This window comes from Erpetoichthys calabaricus, chromosome 11, assembly GCF_900747795.2.
Source record: "Erpetoichthys calabaricus chromosome 11, fErpCal1.3, whole genome shotgun sequence".
NCBI classification, from domain to species: Eukaryota; Metazoa; Chordata; class Cladistia; order Polypteriformes; family Polypteridae; genus Erpetoichthys; species Erpetoichthys calabaricus.
Window position 1 is genome coordinate 130,155,873 of NC_041404.2, and position 22,056 is coordinate 130,177,928.

General features: G+C 39.6%; 1 protein-coding gene across 1 annotated transcript in view; it reads right to left on the reverse strand.

Annotated features, from left to right (window-relative positions):
* The window catches only part of micall2a (mical-like 2a), a 114,201-nt gene extending 92,469 nt beyond the window's left edge, over nucleotides 1-21,732 (reverse strand). The window contains exons 1-2 of the mRNA XM_028813908.2: nucleotides 21,357-21,732; nucleotides 6,244-6,292 (exon numbers count right to left, since the gene is read on the reverse strand). Coding sequence (XP_028669741.1) covers nucleotides 6,244-6,292; nucleotides 21,357-21,502 — 195 coding nt within the window. The 5' untranslated portion in view covers nucleotides 21,503-21,732. The remainder of the gene's footprint in view (nucleotides 1-6,243; nucleotides 6,293-21,356) is intronic.
* Between the last annotated feature and the right edge of the window lie 324 nt (nucleotides 21,733-22,056).

The following is a 22,056-nucleotide window of genomic DNA, read 5'->3' on the forward strand; positions in this document are numbered from 1 at the left end:
GCTATTACTTTAAGCACAATGTGTAAATGATAGTTGTGAACATGTACAACTGGAAAAATTCTAATTAGAGTGGCACTCAATTCTTCTTCTCAAGCTTTTCGCCCTTTCAAGCAGGGTTGCTGTATTGGACCAGTCTCCTCCACATTTGTATACTTCCTTGCCTGTTACTCCTTTCCTTCTCAGTCCCTGCTTCACACAGTCCATCTGCTTTCTTTTTAGTCATCCTCTTCTCATCTGTCCCATCACTTACACATCAAAGATTCTTTTCCCTTCATTGTTTAACTATCTTTCATTACACGCTTATACCTCTTTAAACATCTTTCCCGTATTTTCCCAATTTAAATCAAGCTTTGTTACTCCACACATCCATCTCAACATCCACATTTCTGTAGCATCCAGTATCCTTTCGTCTACCTGTTAAACTGCCCAAGTTTCTGATGCATACAATAATTCTGGTCTGACTTGTGTCTCATACACTTGCCTCTTGCTCGGATCCTTCGGTCACACATTTCTTATACCTTTCTCCATCCCCAAATCCCCCAACCTGATTGAATTCAAAGGATTATTTTGAAATCTAGCTCTTCATCGTCCATTACTAGAAATATGAACTTTTCCACACTTTTTAGTCATTCTCCCTGGAAGTTAACTTCTCCAACTTATTCTTGTCATCTTAGCTATTCGGTCTTTATACTACTGATATTAAGGCCTCCATCATTCCTTACTGCTCCACTTGCTACATGAACAATGGCATTCAATAAAATACACAAAACCAGCTTTTGATGAAGTGATTGCTTAAAATAAAAACCTGTGGCCACTGCAGTCCTCTGAAAATCCAGCATGTCTTCACCAACACTAATAAAAACACTTTTCTCACCCAAAGAACAAAGCACACTTTTGAGGAGAATTAATGATTGCCATAAGTGAATAAGCAGGATCTGCAGAGGATAACGCATACAAACTACTGTATTTCCCCATGGTAATTTTCATCCATTATGCATACCATGGGCACCAACTAGTCATAAAATGGGGGACCACAATAGAAGTAATTCAGTTTGGACAAATTTTACAGCTTACCACTGACAGCACTAACTTGCAGTCAAGTTGAATTTTCCATTTTTTTGAAGGGCGCTGTAGGTTACTTTGGATGTTTCTACTTTTTTGATCTCCAGGAAACATTTGTTCTATTTTTAATAACAAATTCTTCACTTGAAAACATTTTTCATAAAACAAAAACAACCACCACAGCAATAACAAGAATCCTCTAATTGAAGTAGCATAGGAGACATGAACTTTCATTTTGCGGTGTCTAAGATCAACACAAGACTAAGATTGTAACATTGGATTTGAATGCACCGCTAAAACTGTTCAATCAAAAGTCAAAATATAAATGTCTCCCACCTGGACTCATCATTGATTGCCAGATACCATCTATGACTTAATTGAAGGCACTCTTCATGTTCATCTTTGGCTTGCTTTCTTATTGTTTGTTTCTCGTTTGAAAGGCTCAGACATAATGCACCAAGCAGGTGGTGATATTGCATTCTTTGCATATAAAAGGTATGAATACCACAAACATGGATCAATGTTTAAAGATGATTTTTATATTTCAATCACATCAAGTTTTGCGATTATATTGGGCTTGCCAGTTTATTCGGGGATCCTATTTCAATTTATAGGTTTAATGCTTTTGAGGCTGCTTTGGTGAGACTAATTTTGTTGTCACAGTAGGCTTCTGGTTAGGCTGGTTCAGCCGAAGTTAAAGAATCTGGAATATTGTTTAGCTTTGTCCCAACTTACAGTGTAGGCTACAATCCACACCAGTAACTGGGATCATGTGATCCAAAATGGCTCAAAAATGGCCCTGTCTACTTTCACAAAATATTAACATTCTTGTTCATACAATTTAAAATATAGGATTTAGGAATTTTACTGTGAAGTCGCAATAGGAGGACCAACACCACAAAAAGCACACATGGATGTTCATGCAGGTATAAACAAGTTAATAAATTAGGCTTTTACCATGAATAGGGGTTCAAAGATTCAATTATTCAACAAACCATTCAGTTTCTAATGTCACATCAAACATCTATTTGTCAAACCACAGTAAACAAGAGAAAACAAAGCAGCAGAATTATGGTTCCAACCCAGCAAGGAGTTACTAAAATTATGAAACTCAGTCATACACCAAAAGAACAAATTTCTGATTATGAAATTGATAAAAGAGGTAGTATAGATGACAGATGGGACATTTGCATTTCAACCTGCATTGAAAAAATAGTTGAAAAAATAGTTGGGAAAAAAAAAAAAAACTAACCACACATAATGTATTATACAAATACATCCAGGAAAATGTCAGGTACTTGCATAAGGTTTAGAGCATAAAACAGTTTTTTGTCCGGCCCTTATGGCATATGATGCTAGTACAGACTCTAGTCTCTCTTGTCTCTTGATACTAAGCCAGATTAATTAGGTACGGATAAAAATTGAAAAATGGAAAAAAAGAAAATACCTATGAATATTCCAATTACATTGAAAAGAGAGAAAAATATTAAACTTTGGTGTCACAGGCTGCACGAACATTCCAATGTTGTCTATATTCAGGATAACATACTGCCTATGACGAAGAGCTCAGGGCAGCTTTAGGCCATGTCGGTGGCAAAGCATACAAAAGAAACTCCGTGCCATGGAACCTAGGTAACAGCTCACCACCCCCCACCCCACAGACTGTAACGCTAATGTATTGTCCATTTGGTCTTCAACTCAAATGCACACAAGATTAACCCAACCACATTCCCCCCCCCCCCCCCCCCCCCCCCCCTCCCTCCCCCCGTCTCTCAGACAACAACGACTCTGCCTTTCAAATGAGCAGCTCGAGTTTCCAAGCTGGCGGGTAAGTTTCAGCATCACGTTCCACTCAGTACACTCTAATCAGAAATGCAAGTAATTGTGCCAGGAGAAGCCTTCCTGAAGGTGACCAGAGCCAACAGATTTTCTACTCCTTAACAAAACCTGATCTGAAAAAATCCATTTAATAAAACATCTTTCACAACAAGTACAAGCAAGATACAACATCTGTATTCTTCCAAGTTATCAAACATGTGGGGATATTAAGTCGTCAATGAGCAGGTCGCTCCTAAACATTGACCAACCATAGATTCTATCCAAGCTGCTCAGTAATGTGAGCTCAAACTGAAGTCATTCATATTTGGAGATAGTAGGTTTCCTGCCTAGATCACTTGTCTTCTTCAGTTCCAAACACTTGAAAATATTTTTAGCACTAGAGACTGTGAAAGACATTGGAACTCTTCTCTAATAACCAGTACTCAATAGGTGAAATTGAAAAAGGACTATATGCATAGTGGTTTTACATCAACAGAGCAACATTTCCCACAAATGCAGTAGGTAACACATTTTTAGAGTCTAGAGACATTACCAGCATTACAGGGCAGGGAAATACTTGTAACCATCTGAACTCAAAAGTCAGAGTAAAGAGAGAGTTTAGCAACACTTGAAGCAGTAAATGTAATCAGCCATTATCTAACCTAGCACCCTCACCTAACTTTGAGGACAATCAAGTAAAAAAAGAAAGATTTGAGGCCAATCCAATGCAAATACAAACTCTTAGGACAGTGAAGATGGATCTAGCTTTAAAATGGCACTTTACAGACTCAACTTTTAATGAAAAGATCATCTGTGGATTCTGATGGTTGTTGATGTTAATACTACTCCTTCATTAACCCAGAGTTGTATGGAGTTTGCTTGCTCTAACCATGTTTGCATGGGTTTTGGTTGAAAGGAGACCCTAAATTAACTCCATCAGAGTGTGCATGGGTTCTGCCACCGAGATCAATTAAGCAGGCTTGAGAACGTCTTTGTCAAACTTCTGTTTTATACCTATAATTACAGCAAATGAACATCTGATATATTCACCTAAAACTTGAGCGAATGAATGATAGATCAATGTTGGACTAGAACTACACTAAATGGATTAGCTACAGGGTGGCCCACAAAAAAGTGGCCTGCCTTCATCGAGACAACTGCATTATGTGATGAAGAGAAAAATTATCAAAATTTGGTACTCACATTTACAGAAGATGCTGAAAGTGATCTCCTTGTGCGACTATACATCTCTACAAGGCAGGCAACATTACCAGAGCCGCCTATCATCTCGGTGGAGGAGGGCCACTTTTTCGTGGGCCACCCTGTAGATTTTTCAACAAACGTACAAAGCACATCATGCAGCATCTTTCACAGAAGTAGCTAATTACACAGCCATTTGAATTTGCAAAGCACAAAAAAAAAAAAAAAATTGCACACCGCAGTTGCAGAAATTCAAATACAGACATTGGAAATCAAGAACTGACAAATCTTAAAAGCAGCATGGCTTTCAAAACATCAGCCTGGATTCAAATCTTGAGATCAGCCATAGGTAAATTAAGGTGGCACATTGGTTAGCAACTTGCAGCTCCTGAGACATGAGGTATCAATTTTGCTAATTCTCAGGGTACACCTGTTACTTCCTGCATCTGTGAACAAGCCTAAAATTGACCCAGTACAAATTGATGTCACGGTGTCCTAGAATGGACTGCTCTCCTGCACATTGTCCCTAGTTTCTAGCAGAAAATTTCAGGACCAGTTTCAAGTTCCTATGCCAGCGTTTTGATTTAGAGACAGGTCTCTAGCATGAACTCAAAAATACTAGTAATATTTCTATTGGCAACAGACTAAGCCCTACATGATCTTGACCCACAGATATAATTAGGTCTTTATGTATAATTAGGTCTTGGATGATCTAATGTAGAGATGTACATTATTGAACACCTTAGTCCAACATTCATTCATTCATTCATTCATTCAAGTCTAGCAGGTACGTAATCAACCGTATGACAAGCATAGTAATATGTAAATGAACACTTTGAAACTTTCATAGTTTCAAATGAACTGTGCCATTCTGATGACAGAGGTGCACTGGCTGGAAGAATTACATGGACTCTGATGTACAGGCTAAACGAACAGATTGAATTGCTGTATTGACTTTACTGGAATTGCTTGACTTGGTTTCTTATTGTTTAGCATTCTTATTTAATTAGGTTAAGGTTTCAGAATTAATGTCCCACAAAAGGTTTGATAATTATTTACGGAGTGTTTTTAAAAGCATAACAAGGAGGCATGGCTTGGCACTCCCACCAGGATGGTCATGCCTAATGGACAGAAGCCAAAAATTAAAAAAACACAATTAACAAACAATATTTTAGCGAGAGGTTCTCTCTTCTTTACATCTGAGAATTACATAAACGACTGTGTGCCTGTTGAGAAGTTGTGTAACAGAATTGCACATCATTGAGTGAAAGACCATCTTAAAACTTCTATAGCGACAAGAGTACAGCTTGTATACTTTATGTAGTACTTAAACTTATGCTTCTTCTTGTATTAGTTACTTATGTTATATTAAATGAACAGTCAGCTTGCCTTCATTGCTATTCTTGCCTGTGGTTTCTCCAGAAGAAGGTGTTGGGGTTTATGCTCCCACTTAAGAACACAAAATTTACAGTCAGTGTTAAAAAAAGCATTTTCCACAACTGTACATTTGAAAAGGGGCAGTAAATTCTCATGAGGTTTGAAAAGACTACAGAACCATTTTGGCCCCCACCAGCCAGAGAAACGTCTTCACCACTGGTAATCTTTCCAGGTTTGATCACCAGAAAAACCAAGAACAAGGAATGAAACAAATTCAAGAAATCAAAAAGAAAACCTATATCTGCCAGCCTCTCTTCCTCGAGTTCATCATGAAGTAACCACAAAGAATAGTGTGACGGGAGGAGATTAAAAAAAGAACCGTTACCAGTATCGATTCAATCATCTGGTTTAGGGTTGAGGTGTTAGAGCTAAACAAACCAGGACAACCTGTCATCAGCAAATGGCTAACGTTCTACCTTGGGAAGCTCCAGTTGTTCTCCATCCTGCTGTAGCTATAATCCTTCCAGGTTGTGGACACATGTCTACTGCTACCTAACCTCTTTGAATGCATTCACTGCTGTAGTCAGGCAGCAACATATACTTCCTCCTGCATATTCTTTGTCTTTTCCCCAATCAGAGAAGTCCAACACTGCCCATTCCATAAGCAACAGGTATTACCCATACATTCACTGGACAGAGAGGATAAAATGGAGCTTTCTAGCTGAAATGAAATTTTAGGGGGAAACAAAACAGGAGCAACACAATAATACAATAAACGCTACTTACCAGCTTATTGTTGTCATACACATTCTCCTTGCTGAGAGAATCAAATTTACTATAAAAAGAAACAAAACATGGGAAAGGATGAGGTTAATATTTTATCACATTTCTTAACAAGGTTGCAGCATAAAAAAAAAGGTACTGATGACCTAAATGAGTCAGCAATTTCTACCTATACATAAAAGGACTTGCTGGAGAAGCTGGGGACATCAACCAATACTAACAATACTCATTCCATCCCCATTTTGTCAGTGTGGCCAGACATACTAGGAACCCAAGTTCAAAACCAAGCCTGGTGAGGCAGATGGTGTCCTGAGGGAGGATCTCCTCCTAGACCTGGATCAGGGCATCAGTGAGCTCCTGGAGAGTCTATGGCGCTACTTGTCATGTCAGATGTACCAATATATAACATCCTAGAGGTTCTCAATTGGATTCAAGTCTGGAGAGCCTGCAGGCCACTCAGTGGCATCAATGCCTTCGTCATTAAGACCATCACTGACTCATCACCAAACTATCGTGCTGGATGATGTTGCAGGCTACATAACGTTCATCATGGTGTCTCCAGACACTTTCACAGCTGTCATATGAGCTCAGTGTGAACCTGCTCTCATCTGTGATGAGAATGGGGTGCCAATGGCAGAGCTGCCAACTGTGTTACTTTGTGACGAATGCCAATCAAGCTGCACTGTGATGGGCTATTAGCACAAGTGTCACTAGAGGATAGAGGATGTCGAGCCTTCAAGGAGTCTGTTTCTGACAGTTTGGTCAGAAACTTGCCGCAAATAGGTCATTTTGTAAGGCTCTGGCAGTGCTCTCTCTGTTCCTCCTTGCACAAAGGAACAGACACCAGTCCTGTTGCTGGGTTGATACTCTTCTAAAGCCCACCTCCTGGTATCTCCATCGTGCTCTTGAGACTGTGCTAGGAAACACAGCAAACCTCCTTGAAACAGCACATATGATGCACCATCCTGGAGGAGCTGGATTACCTGTGCAACCTAAATTGGCTGCAGGTACCGCCTCATGCTACCAGTACTGACAATGACACTAGCCAAACGCAAATCAGTCAGGAAGAATAAGAAGAGAGCAATTATCTGTGGCCACCACTTACAAAACCATTCCCTTTTTAGGGGTTGTATTGCTGTTGCCTCTGTAGTGTACTTGTTGTCACTTTCATTTGCACCAAAGCAGGTGAAGTTCATTCACAATCACTTATACATCCTAACTGGTCAGATTGATATCCCTGAAGCTCAACTGACTTGGTGTTAGACTGTGATGATTAGGTATGCTCTTAATTTTTTTTAAGCTGTGTATATAGTGCTATACACAATTAGGGCATTATTGGAATGCCGGTCATTGAGTACATTTACATGAACACACATAATCAGTTTAAGTAGAATAACCCAGTTAAGGCAGAAAACCGATTTCTTAATAAATCAGCATTTATATGTACAAGTAATCTTCTGGAGTTCTCCTTTGTGAAAACACTCCAATGTCATTACACTGTACACAAAAAAAAAATCCAAACATAAGTGCCATCATCAGCCACTGTGAATCCAAAAATAAGCCTGACACTTGTGATAATATTACTATGTTTTTTTTTTAAAATATACAGTATTTAGTCAAATTAACATTTTATTTATAGGTTTATGAAACTGGATTGCCCACAGCACACTTTTCTTTCTGCTGTTCAGTGCACTTGAGGCCTTGAAAGACCTGAAACTAGAGTTTCTTGCCTTACACCAAGTGCTGCTGGAAAAACAACAATGAAGGAATTTTTACTTCAATAAGATAAATATTGCGTTAGGTTACTGGTTACTTTAAAAAAGTAATTAGATTATGTAACACATGTTACTTGTAACATGCTGCCCTAATGTTCTCAAGATTGTGTTCCTGAGTTTAGCACTGTATGTTCATCTTACCAACATAAATGTAGCAATTCCTGAAATATTAAGACAGATTATTTTAGCCAGGAGGAGGAATAATACGGCTGCCCAAATATTTACTTCTGTAAATTTATATTGTGGACACTTCTACTGATGGCTGCTGAAAGATTGTGCGAAGTAAATACATGAACAGGTGGAAACAGTGCAATGGACATGTGTAGACTTCAAAATCCTTAACAGTAACCCGGTTAAGGGTTTACAAGGCCACATAATCTGATTATTTGTGGGTAAATCCATCTCTGTTAATCAGGTTTCTCAGAGGCCAGTAACCCGATTTCTCTAAGCGGAATAAGCATTTACATGGCATTTTAGAAGCCAGGTTTCTGAAGCAAATGTAAACATGCTAATTGTGCAAACTCCATTCAAACATTCTCCTTGTGTCTGCATGGGTGCTCACCTGTGAATTCCAGATTACCTCCCAAACAAATGCAAGTTAACTGGCCATTGTAAATAAGTCCAATGTGGGTGTGCGAGTGAGTGGGTCCTTCAGACTACTGGTACCCTGTCTAGGGTTTGCTCCTGTCTTGGGCCTGAATTGGCTCTAACCTGCCATGACCTTTAACTGAATTAAAACGGGTTTGAGAATCTTCTTCCGGGTGCTCCCATCTGGGGTCGCCACAGCGGATAATCTTGTTCCATATCTTCCTGTCCTCTACATCTTTCTCTGTCACAACCACCACCTGCATGTCCTCTCTCACCAAATCCGTAAACCTCCTCTTAGGTCTTGAGAATCAATGTGTTTAAGCACCATGACTAGAAAAACCACATAGATTTACTGGACAATGTATCACAGAACACCAGCACAGCTTTAACCAAAATACTTAAACCTGCCTTGTGACCTACATCAACTAGACTTTCAACTCAAAACTTGAAATGAGGACTACAAACATCTAGTAATTAAAATTTAAAAAAAAAAGGCACCCAAATGAAGGTTTTGCTCTCCTTTCATCAATTGGCACCAAAAATAAAGCAAATTAAACAAATAATGCCATGTTTTCCAAAATAACAGATGCATTTCCATTACTTATATTATTAGTTTCAAAAATTCCTTCCATAATTTATTTATCCGGAGTATTTATACTTTAAAAGGACTTGCTCAAGATCATACAGGGAGTCAGTGGCATGCACTAAAGCACCCACATGCTCTATGATTCAAGACATTAAATGCTGCATGCAAAAAGCCCAGCACTTTATGTTAATCAAATGTATGTGCCTACAAAAAGCTCATTTTGACTGATGCACTGTAGAGACCCCTTTGTAGTAGAACTCCACTGCTGCCATGTGTAAACAGTGACACAGTTGGACAGCCTCAGACGACTCAAAGAGCTGGACTTTCACTGGATAAAAGATTGGACAGGTGGCTAGGCCCAGACTGGAAGGTCTAAGGAGGAGAAACTGTCAGCTATTCTTGGATCTTTAAAAATAGCAGAACATTATGGGCAAGTACATTGTTGTATTGCAGGATGAGATCTTTCCTCACTGGATGTTTGTTAAGAATACATGATGCAGCTTTTGGAGAGTAGCAATGATGGATTTCCTCATGATAAAAACAACCAGTGGTACTGGAGAACATGGATTCACATTCTTTTGAGGAATGTTAAGTGATATCATTTCATGCTGTGGTGTTTGATTCAAGATTTACGTGAAAATACCACTTTTGGTAGCCATAACGATGCTCTAAAGAAAAATCACCCCTTCTGACTTCATTTTGACAAATATTTTCTTCAGTCAGCCAGCATTACACCCAAAAGGCAATTTTTTTCATTCCACAAAAATTATTTCATCTCCTGGACTGCATGGTGCCCTAATCTGATCTTAACTGCCATTGTTCCAATTGTCACACTTGGATTTTCTGTGTCAAGCACATCGCTTTTGTTTTTGCTGCCTTGACAGAGGCAATTTCCAGATGACCACCACAGAAATGATCCGCGAGGTCTGCATTCTTGTCTTTTAAGTGTTTTTACTTTATCGGACACTGCTGACATTTATGCAGATATCTCTACATGAATGCTAAAGGTACACTTAAATGTACGTAAAATCGAAAACTGTCAAAGTCTCCCATTTTCTTGCAACAAACTATAAATTTTTTACTGAGGCAGGCAACATAATTTTTCATTTACGTATGAGACCATCACTGTAACTAATAGTTCCAATACGACATAGCACAATAATGCTAGGCATTTCTTGGTAATTCCAATATGACCATTACTTTGGTACAAATATACGAAGCCATTCCATTAGGTAATTTTCAGGTTCATTAACTTTCAGTCATTTCACAGTTTCTAAAATTGGACACCAGCAGGTTAGGTGGCTCATGCAACAGAACAAGGAAGTTCAGTCCTGAACTTCAGGACTGAACAGAAAGCCAAACAGTGTTTAATATATAGGAGTGGACCATTCTGCCAGGATTAGCATGCACACATCTAAAATTAATGAATTTAAAAATTCAGTAATATGGCTTAAGTGTGAGAGCCAGAGACGCAAGCATAGGTCATACCATATGGAGCTTTCAAAAGGCATTTGCTAAATCTCATTAATCTGACCTCACCTTGTTTAACTAGCTTCTTCAGGTTCAATAAACTTGAATGAGCTTGTCATGCGGGAGTTCCTGTGAACCTTGCGGCAACGTTAAGGAGCAAAAGATAACAGATGTACAAAACCCAGACCTTAAAGGAAATTCCTTGCTTCCGTAATGTTTAGTTCATCAGGAGTGAAAAGATGAAAGCTCTCAGTGCTTAATCTTTTAAGGATCTGTGCAAGTCAAAGAAAGAAGGAAGAAACTAAAACCTACACAGAAAATATGACTGAGGAAAACATTTGACTATGAGATAGTGGATTCAAGTTCCATTTCATTCAGCTATGGAAAGGCTGTACTGTAGCTTACAGTTCAAGAGTCCTGGGTTTGAATCCCAATCCACTCATGTTTTTTTCCTGGTACTCTGAGTTTGCTTCAACATCCTAAAGACTGTATAGGTCAAGTTGACTGGTGACCTGACACTTCCTTGGTGGAGAGTGGGAGAGGTGTATCCTGAGACAGACTAGTGCTACCCAGACAAAAGCTGTCAGGAGTGGCTCAATCCTAGAATGGATTAAAGTAGAATCTGGAAATGCATTGATATTTATTTGGTTTAAAGTAAATTAAAATGGATTTGTCTGGGACAAATATACTCTGCTTTTATTTTGGGCCTGCAATTGCAAGAATGTAAAAGCTCACCGGGTCCAAAGTTACCTAGTCATGTGTTCTTATAGCAGGTGAATATGAAATGCAGCCAAAACAAATCAAAAGTACAGCAGACACCGGCTGAAGCCAAACTGACTCCTGTGCAAAAGGAAGTCACATCCTGAACTTGAAAAATTTCCAGTTTAACTTAATGTCTTTCAGCTTGTGCCAGGCTAGTCACAGTTAAAATTTAGGCTGTGACATATAGAGAGATGCAGGTTACTTTAAATAAAAGTTAAAAAAAAAAAAAAAGTTTAAGACAGCTCACGTCAGTTTACTCTCATCACAAATTCCATGATAATTAAATTTTAGTTAGGCTTCTATTGGAGGTCAGACTGAAGCAACATACCAAATCAGAGGTGCTAACACGCAAACAGTGCGATGACCAGAAATCACAAGAAATCACACAATGATGTAACAGGACATGCTAGCAATCATTGTGGTTGACGGCAAAAGCTTCCTGTAGTTAATCCGTCATCCTGAGCCCGAGTACAAAGGGGCATCCATCTAGAGTTGAAAACCCAGCAGGTCACGGTCAATAAGCTTTTAGACTGCACAAACACCCTGTACTTTAAACATGGCAAGACAGTTTAGACATATATAGACGAAAGACCTGAGCTTGTGTGTGTGGAGCAGTCCACTCTGCTCACGCTCAACTACAGCCTCTAGATGGCGCATGCATAAACTTTTAAAATTTTTTCTGCGCTTGCATGAAACTCACTTCACTGCGAAGGACATGTATGCAGCAAATGCTGCTGCACAACGACGATGTTGTGCTAATGACACAGATGGAGACGCAATGTTGAAACGAAGCAATCGCTGCGGCTCAACAATGTGCAAGTGAAACACCTCAGCAATGGAGGTCAAGGCTTGAAGTTTTCACTAAAAACATTGTCTATCTGGAGGTATTTTCTCAAGACAAAGATTAATAGGACTCGTATGCCAGCGATACAGCCAAGATATGGTATCGCCAGTGTCTTCTTATGAAAGCCAGTGGGGCAGCAAGCACAAAGTGGGTCCACGTCCTCTGCACTGGGTAATTCTTAAGAGTTAGCCGACGCCTCTCCTAGTTCACAGAGGAGAATTGCTAGGGAGTCTTTGGGATGTTTTTTTGTCCCAAAGACCACATGCAGCTAGACTGAAATATGGTTAATTATTCTAATAAATGAAGAGAAGAGCAGAAGCCAGGATATAATAAAGGAACTGGTGATCAAAGGGTATGCCCTATGGCAGATAACTGAAGAAGAAGAAGAAGAAGAAAAAACAGCATCCCTGAATAGAACGAGACCACTTTCAAAGTGACTAGCTGTGTATCAGGATGGACTGTGGACAGAACTCAAAATCAAGCCACTCATTCCTAGGTAAATTTGGCTCCATTAAACAGCACCATAAAACGTTAAAAGCCTAGTGATTTTATGTAAAATCATTCAAGTAGATTATTCTCTACAAATACAAAGATTTTGTGGAGATTTGCACCCCAAATGAAAAACAACTTGGAAACATGAATATATTTTTTTTTCCCAACAAGACCTTTTAACATAAAATACCGTCCTGTAATATTCTACTGCTAAAAATTTCCCCTATGCAAGAATCACAGAAACATAAGAAATTTGACAGACAAGAGGAGACAATTCGGTGCATCAAGCCTGTTTGTTTAGCCCAGGGGTCTGCAACCTTCACTATCAAAAGAGCCATTTTGCCCCCTCTTCCTCCAAAGAAAAATACTCTGGAACCGCAAAACATAACACAGCTTATAAACTTTTAAAAGTTTTAATCTTTTTTTAGATTTTACATGTTACAACCACGGAATACAACAAACAGAAGTGCAGTGTGCATGTGTAGGGCTACTTTGAAATAAATTAAACTGAACTATGCAGGCCTATTTGGGTCCTTCCTATACCTGTGTAAAATTAAAATAAAAACTAGCCCACTTTAATATAAATAAAACATTTAGCTGTAGCTTAGCAGCTTTAAAAAAAGTAAACATTAAATTCCATTTCAGTGTGCTGAATCAACTGAAGCACCTGAATATACAAAAAAACCTACATCAGCTCCGGGTCCGAAATGAATGTGTTTTGTTTTTCTGAAAAATAATAGCCTATTAAATGCTATTGTTGTCACCTGTTTAAAGTGACTTCTGTTTCTGAAGTTCGCTGCTGATCATCTCTATGTCGGGGCTGTACAATGTGACTTTGACCTTCACACAGGACTGCAGGCTCTCATGTGTGAGGCAGGAGCGATATTTGGACTTTATGAAGTTCATGCTTGAGAAAACTTGCTCACTTAAGTATGTTGTGCCAAAGATGGACAGGACTCCAAATGCATATTTTTTCATGTTCATATACGTTTCGGGAATGGCACTCCATGTGTCGAAAACAAATTTGTCGGGTTTGGGGAGGTTTTCAATATCACTCCATTTGTGCTCTTTAGCGAGAGTAGCCTTCTGACGGGTGACTTCTTCAAGATCCGCTGTCAGGCATTTGAACTTGGACACCCATTAATCTTTATCTGCTATGTCGTCCAGTTCAATTTCTAGTGAATGCGGATGTGTTCAGCAGGGATGGGTCGATGTCCAGGGGTGTGACAGGGAAGGAGAGAGTGTGTGTTTTTCCTTTCTGAACTCACTGAATCTTTCTCTAAATGCAGCTTGCATTTTCTGAACAATTTCCCGTTTGTTTTTAAAGTCGGAGAATAGATGCTCTGATATTTTTATGAACGATTCTTTCATGCATTCTCCGTCTGTGAACGGCTTACCCCTCCTTACGATCTGTTGAGCTGCCACAAAACTAGCGGCTGTAGTTGACTGTGTAGAAGTGATCCACTTTTTGAAAGTATGTTTGCTCTGTTCAGCTTTCCGTTGCAGTTCCGAAATTGCTCTCTTTCGCTTATCTTCACTTGGGTATTTTTCAGTGAATGCTGAGAGCTTGTTTTGAAAATGTCTTTCAACGTTACATTTTTTGTTGTTCGATAATTTATCGCCACATATTAAGCACACCGGTAAGCCAGCGTCGTTGGCGGTGAAGGCAAATGCTTCTGTCCACGCAGAATTAAACTCTCTAAATTAGATGTTAAAATGTATAACAGTAGTAGTAGTAGTAAATAAACATATATATATATATATATATATATATATATATATATAAATACAAGTTAAATTAAGAAATTGCCATTATTTATTTTCATGGTTTTTATTTTTTTGTCAAGGCCAAAGGGAGCCACTGCAAGGAGGCTGAAGAGCCGCATGTGGCTCCAGAGCCGCGGGTTGCCGACCCCTGGTTTAGCCAATAGCTAAGCTCTCCAAATATCTCATACAAATCCTTCTTAAATCCTTCTTAAGGTTTCTGCTTCAACTACATGTCTTGGTAGTTCGTTCCAGAGTCCCATAACTCTTTGTATAAAGAAGTATTTCCTGGCTTCAGTCTTAAATGCACTTCCCCTTAATTCCCACTGATGTCCTAGAGCAGTGTTTTTTAACCATGTGTGCCACAGCACAGTAGTGCATCTTGAGAGCTTCTCAGGTGCTCCACAGAAATAACAGTGTAGCACACCTGGATCTGAACATGAGACAGACAAGGTCCTCAGGCGGTCGAGACCTGTCATAGGAGGACAGGACTACCTGGAGAAGATGTTGCAGTCACAGCACTTGGAGCATTTTGGATGCCTCTCCTAGAGTCCATCTGGCTCGGTCTGTGGTCACCAGTGAATCTTACAGGGTTGGAGGATAGTGGTCATACAAGCTGTCCTCTGAAGGGAGGTGGTGGTCAAAGGGAAGAAGCAGCTGGGGATTTGCCCAAAGTGCTCACTAAGTGCCATGTCTGTGAACACTGATCTTGGTGCTGCTTTATAACTGGCATCTCTGTTAGTCCCATCCTTTCGGAGAGCTGAGGACATGTATGAGATGTAATGTTTTTGTGGTTAGTAGAAAGGTGGTGTGTGTTGGAATGGTTTTGGTTATAAAAAGTGTTCCACCACAAAAAAAGTTTAGGAAACACTGTCTATGCAATTCACCCTTAAGCTGAAAGATAGTTGCTGGATCTATTTTATCAATGCCTTTGAGGATTTTAAATACAGTACCTGGATTAGGCCCCATACAGTTTCCTCTCCTCGAGACTAAGCGGATGTAATTCTCAGAGTCTCCCACAGTAGCACATGTCCTTATGTCCTGGGATGCAGTTGGTTGCTCTTTTCTACACAGCTTCAACTGTGGTGAAAAGAACTACAAAATACTCCAGTTGTGGTGTCACTAGTGCTTTATATAGTTTGAACATAACGCCCCTTGACTTATATTCAACAGTTTTTATGCTATATCCTATTTGCCTTTTTAATTTTTTTTTGCCTTGCTTAATCAATGTAGTTTGTCTTTAAAGAGGTTTTCTTTTCACTTTCCTTATTATGCTGTAGGTGTGCAGAGTATATTTTCCACACACAAAGTTATTAAGAAGATTTACATGAATCGAATTAGACTACTGCGGATTTCTTTCTGTGTGCTGTGATGCAGCCACACCCGGAAGTGCAGCCTAATTAGGCTAATTACCACCTGAAGCACTTCCAGGTGGGCTATAAGAAGAGCCTGCAGCCAGAGTCAGGAGGATGACGACAACAACAAAGCTGCCTGTGAGGAGTGGAGGAAGAGTATTTTGTTTGGATTTATTTGGTGTGCTTAGTGCGGGACTGTGTAGTACCTGTGGGACACAGGGAAGACGTGCCCCACGGGTGAAGAAAATAAATCTTTGCGTTTTATTTTACGTGTGCCTCCGGTGTCAGTCTGTGTCAGGTCGGCGCTGATATAGCTCCTTGCACTATATATAGATATATCAGACTCAGATTTTTTAAAAATCACATCTTTATGTAGAGAAATAAATTCGCCAGACACATCACATTTCTACACCTGAAGTGGCCCAGTAACTGGCATTACTTTCTCACAGCTCCAGTGTGCCGTGTTATACCACCAAGGCAAAGCCATTACTTTTATAAAGTTTGCATGTTCTTCCCATGCCTGTTCCTACATCTTAAATATGTGAGGTTAGTTTAACTGGAGACCCTAATTTGTCAGCTCATGAGCGAGTATTTGACTGGCACTCCATTCATGATTTTCTCCTGCTTATGCTCATTGATGCCAGATATCCAGTTGAGGATCACAGTATCTAAATCAGTTAGATGGACTTTGACACATTAAAATTTTAATCACTTACATGTCAATCACTGAAACTTACAAGTTTTTTCCCCCCTTATTTATTACCTGTTAATGTGCCAAAATTATTTTATCCATGACTGCAGTTTACATTTCAAAGAACCCTATTAAAAAAACGATCCAACTATAAATCACGTGCCAGTCTTTCCTTCCAGACTAGCGCCTACAAGGTGAAATATCACCCAAGTTTGAGGACTGGAAACACATTAACATGCGACACTGATGACATATCAACACATCAGACTGGATGGAAATGCATCATTAACACTTAAAAGAATGTTATTACATTACAGACTGTTTAGCAGCATCCTTTGCAGCTTTTAATAGTGCTTATAGAATAAATAGCATGCTGGGGATGGCACTCCACAGGAATCCTATGTAATCTGCTAATGAACGTCTGCATGATGCGCTGTAATTAGACTTGGCAAGATTAGCCACAATATTGTGAGCATGTGTGCGAATTCCTCCGAAAAGGCAAAATAGCATCGTAAGCAGTAATTACTTAAACCAAAAGAAAATGAGCCCAACCAAATGCCTTATGTGATCGCTCTCAGTCTCATTATATGCAATAAATTAAAAACAAAAAAAAACACACCTTACACAAACCTGACATTTATTTACTTGTCATGATTCAGAATGAAGAATTCTACTTGAAAATAAACTAAAACATTGTAAAAACTGTATTTTATAATACATAATTCTGTTTTATAAAGATATGTGCCTGCGGTGGGTTGGCACCCTGCCCGGGATTGGTTCCTGCCTTGTGCCCTGTGTTGGCTGGGATTGGCTCCAGCAGACCCCTGTGACCCTGTGTTCGGATTCAGTGGGTTGGATAATGGATGGATGGATGGATGGATGGATGGATGGAAGATATGTGCTCAGAGACATGGCAGCCCTGCCTTCTGCATGGAAAGAACAAGCATATTTTACCTACAGAAGCTACCCAAAAGTTGATTTAGGATCTCACCTCTCAGAGTTTTCTACCTCAAGTATACAGGAGGTACTGATTTATTACTATTGAAAAACAGAAGATGATTTTGGCCGGGTATGGAATCAAGACATAAGAATCAACAACACACAAGCATGAACAGATTAGCAAAAGATTTAGGAATACTCAAGGTTGCTAACAAAAGAAAATGTTGAAATTTTTCCAATCTTGCTCAATTTCCATGGCTACTGGTTGCAGAAAGGCTTAAACAATAAATCTTGGCCAATCTCCACACACTTCCTAATAGAGAGCCAAGAATCATAGCGATTTCAAATTGGCGCTTAATGAATGTGTGTGCATTGTGCCTGCCAATAAAAATGAAATGGTGTCCCGAGCAGGGTTAGTACCTCCTACCTTGATAGGTTGTAAGGAGTTTGACATTATCCCAACAATATCTATCCATTTGCTATCTCCCGACAACAAATTATTTTTATATAAAACACATACACATACACACGCACACAGCACTAGGGGAAAGTGAAAAAGGACACACAGAAGGAATCCAGTTTGGAATCCTGCAAGTAAATGTAGAAGGTAAGGCACTTTTGTGATTAAAGATCTACGGTCACTGGGGCACCCCATACCAATACAGAGTACAGCAAAGGTCACACCACAGTCATTAATAGGCAGGGCTCAACATTATCAAAAGAGTCATTTGTGTTACTGACTGTACACAAGTCTGTCACGCCTGGTCACCAAGTACCATTCATGCAATTAATAGAGTCTGAGTAGGGTTATATAGTGGGCCTACAAGAAGCCAGATGCTCCTTCCTTCAAATTGTGGAACAGATTAGGTAGATGGTGTATGCGATACTTCAGTGTTGGTGACAATGGGAAGAGGAGGGTGTCTACAACTGGAAAATGGATCTGAAGCAGCCCAAACATATGGGATGCACTTCAAGACTGGCGCATCAGAAAGAATGCCATGGCAGTCTGAATGGAGCCACTGACACACCACTAATTTCCACTATGTCCATATATAACAGTCTTCTTGAAGATGGACTATGGTCATGCATTCCCCTGGTGCTACTGCAACTCACTTGTCATCATTATCATCACACATGGCTCAAACAGGCTGATTAGACGGAAGAATGTCAGTCTGCCTGAAAGCAGATTCTACATTGAAATGATGAATGGTTGTGTATGTTGCTGACGAAGACCTGACAAGTGGCTGCTTCCACGATATATACACCTGGCATGATGGTGTAGGATGCCGTCAACTGCAGTGTTCAATAAGGAGTGATGTTTCAGCCAGTCCTGATCCCATTCCTGTGTGAAATGACAGATTCGCCTTCCAACAAGAGCACACCAGTCCACAATCTGCCCATGCAGTTTAACATATACTAGAGGCTGTTCATCAACTGCTCTAGCTGGAACACTTACCAGACCTCTCCCAAACCATGCACATATAGAAGAAGATTGGACAATGCATCTTTCGCACACAGCCAGGTCAAAAGACAACTGACTGACATTACATCGGAGGACCTTCACAACTTGTATGATTGTTTGCATGCCAGTGTACAGGCCTGGACTGCAGCATTGGAAGATTACACCCAATGTTATTCAGAGTACACTAGAACGCATGATACTCTGTACCGAGTTGACCATATCCTATCAAGTTGTGTGCGAGATCATATTCTTAGCATGCTTAGAAGATTCTCAGTTCCACAGTGTGACACATACTGGGTGTTTGGTTTTCACTTACCACCAGTTGTGTATATGTGTGTCTATCTGTGTCACGATGTGAGCTTGTAGACAGAACAGCTCTAAAACAAATCAATCAGAATAAAACTTACTATGGTTATTACCATTACAGAATGCTCTAAGTTCATCAATTTTGAGCAAAACATATATATCAATTTGTTTTTCTTTATGTGCATCTGCAATACAACTGAAGATTGTCCGTATTTATTTTTCAACAAGACAAGTGCTAAAAGAAAAAATATATATGTATGAAAAGCCATATGCTGTACACAATTATTTTTGTTGGTTGGGCAAAGCAAAGATTTGTGTCAGGTGAATAATCAATGGCGTAGCTGGATTTGATCTTCATAAAGGATTTAAGCAGGAGATGGAAGGATGGTGCCTTCAGCTGTAGCACATCCACAGACCTTTAAAACAATTTGCCCCACTACCCCATATACTGGAAGGTAGAATCAGTAAAACCAACTGTGCTCATTTTATTTTAGTTTTTTTTTAAACAATGACTGAAAAAAAGTTACTTTAAAGAACACTTTACAACTTCGTGACAACTGTACACACAACAGCACCTTCAATCACTGAGGTGTTATTAAATGATAAATCAGAAGAACATCCATTCATTTTCTAATCCACTTATTCAGTTCAGGGCTACAGAGGAGCCTCATTAGGCACAAGTCAGGAATCAGTCCTGATCAGTGAAAAGGAACAACAAATTCCAGCAAAGTCCACAAAAATATTAAATGTATGGGGGGGGGGGGGGGGGGGTGTATGTAGTTTGGAAATACAGACAATGAAAAAGGAAATTGGAGCACTGGGAGCCTTTTAGAGATGACAGCTGAAGAGTGTCAGCTAGAAAAACAGAAACAAAGCTGACAGGAAAAGGGAAACACTTTGTGGAAGTGAACAAAAAGGAAATAGAGGGAAAAATTAAAACTTGCAGGAGGGCACACGTGCAAGACAAATGAAAGGAAATGGGAAGTAGGTTTGGGCAGACCAAGGAATGAGTAAAGCATGGGAAAGGACAATAGAGACACTAGGCAGGCAGACAGAGAAAACTTAACAGGTAGTAAGAATGAAAACCAGAACTGAGCAACTCCACTGGCCAAGGAAAAGGAAGGCAAGTTACTGTTCTCATGACACAAGTGGAGAAGCTTTGTGTCTAAATGATCTTTTTAAGAATGGATATCAGTCTCATGACCAAATGCTGCTTCAGAAATCGGAATAAAACTTCTTGACCCTACTTGTTCATTAGCAGACCAATAAAAATACACTGGATGCTCAGCATATAGAAAAGCTGATTAAAACAAAAAAGTACATGGATCACTGCAAGAGGCCCAAAATACGTTGCAGTAGTTAATATATGCTACGTCTTTAACGAATAACTTGAAACATTCCAATCTAAGAAGAACACAAATAAAACTACACATAATTAGTCATTGCTTGGGCTCTTTGCCGTTGAAGACATGAAGGGTTAGATGTCGTGTTGAAACGAATGAAATGAACGGATGCTGGAAGAATAAACAAAATTAAGCAACATGTGGGCAGGCATGACTGGAGAACGGCTAGTCAAAAAAAAAAAGTCCCCCTCCGAGTGGATTTCATGCATTAGAATGACAGAAAGAATTATATTGCGCAGCATTCCAGTAAATACGACAACAACCGTAAAACCCCCACCGCCACCCCAGGCTGTGCAAACTTGCCTGTGCTGTGCAGAAACCTGTGTATTGTGAACACTGCGGGCATAAAGCTTTATCAGGCTTGAACCGAGTGTGGAGAAAACGAAAGCAAAGGAGAAGTTAAATGATAAGCAGATGTGGACTCTTGCCTAAAGTTTACATGGCGCAAACAGGCTCTTTACAAGTTTGTCACACTTTTTGGCCGGCATTTTTCGAATCAAAAATATAACAGAATGTAAATGAAAAGGCATATAGCTGCAGACCGTTCGAAGATGTCCACTTGTGTTTTTAGTTTTAACTCTGTGTTTAGAAACGTCTTTTTTTTTACAGCTACCACAGAGTAGCGTTGTGATCAATAGTTTACAAACCCACATTCAAACAACAAACAAGTTTTCCTTACATGAGATCAGGTCTGTGCTTATGGATCAGAGCGCAGAAAGCCAAGCCATCCCTGAAAGAGCTGGTCATGTTGGTAATATTCACGTCCCGGTAGCCGTCACACTGAATTTTACACCACTGCTGGAGTGCCTTAATGCTAGCAGCCATCCTGTTGGAGTCGAAGCGAAATCAAGGGAAAAAATAAAACACGAAAGGCAAACGAACTCAAGTATATCTATCTTCTCGGATACACATAAAATATATTTTTAAAAAAGAGAAAAAAAAATAACTAAACGAACAAAAAGTCCTCCGTCCGCCGCAGAAGAAACTGAAAGTGCAGCTCATCCAAGCCAGAGCGAACTGTGTGTTATAGCCATACCTGCGGGGCCCTTCCCGTGACGTCACCCAAGTGGGCGGGGACTTAGCAACTTCTTCAACAATCTTAAGAGTTGTTCCTCATTCATATGTATTCATCCTTGAATGACAATCACAGCTAGATGTTACTCTGATTAGTCACATGTGTAACATTTTACCAGCACTTTTATTTGCCACGTGATTTTAAAAAAGTGGATACGGTACTAATTTTTATTCTTAGGGTTAATCGTCGCTGCAGTCTGGACTGCAGAATCTGTGCAGTTCTGCGAAGTTTGTGGGCGCGTCTTGGTAAGTCACTCAGCTGGCTTTGTTAAAACCTATTTTTATCGTAAATTCTTCATCCATTC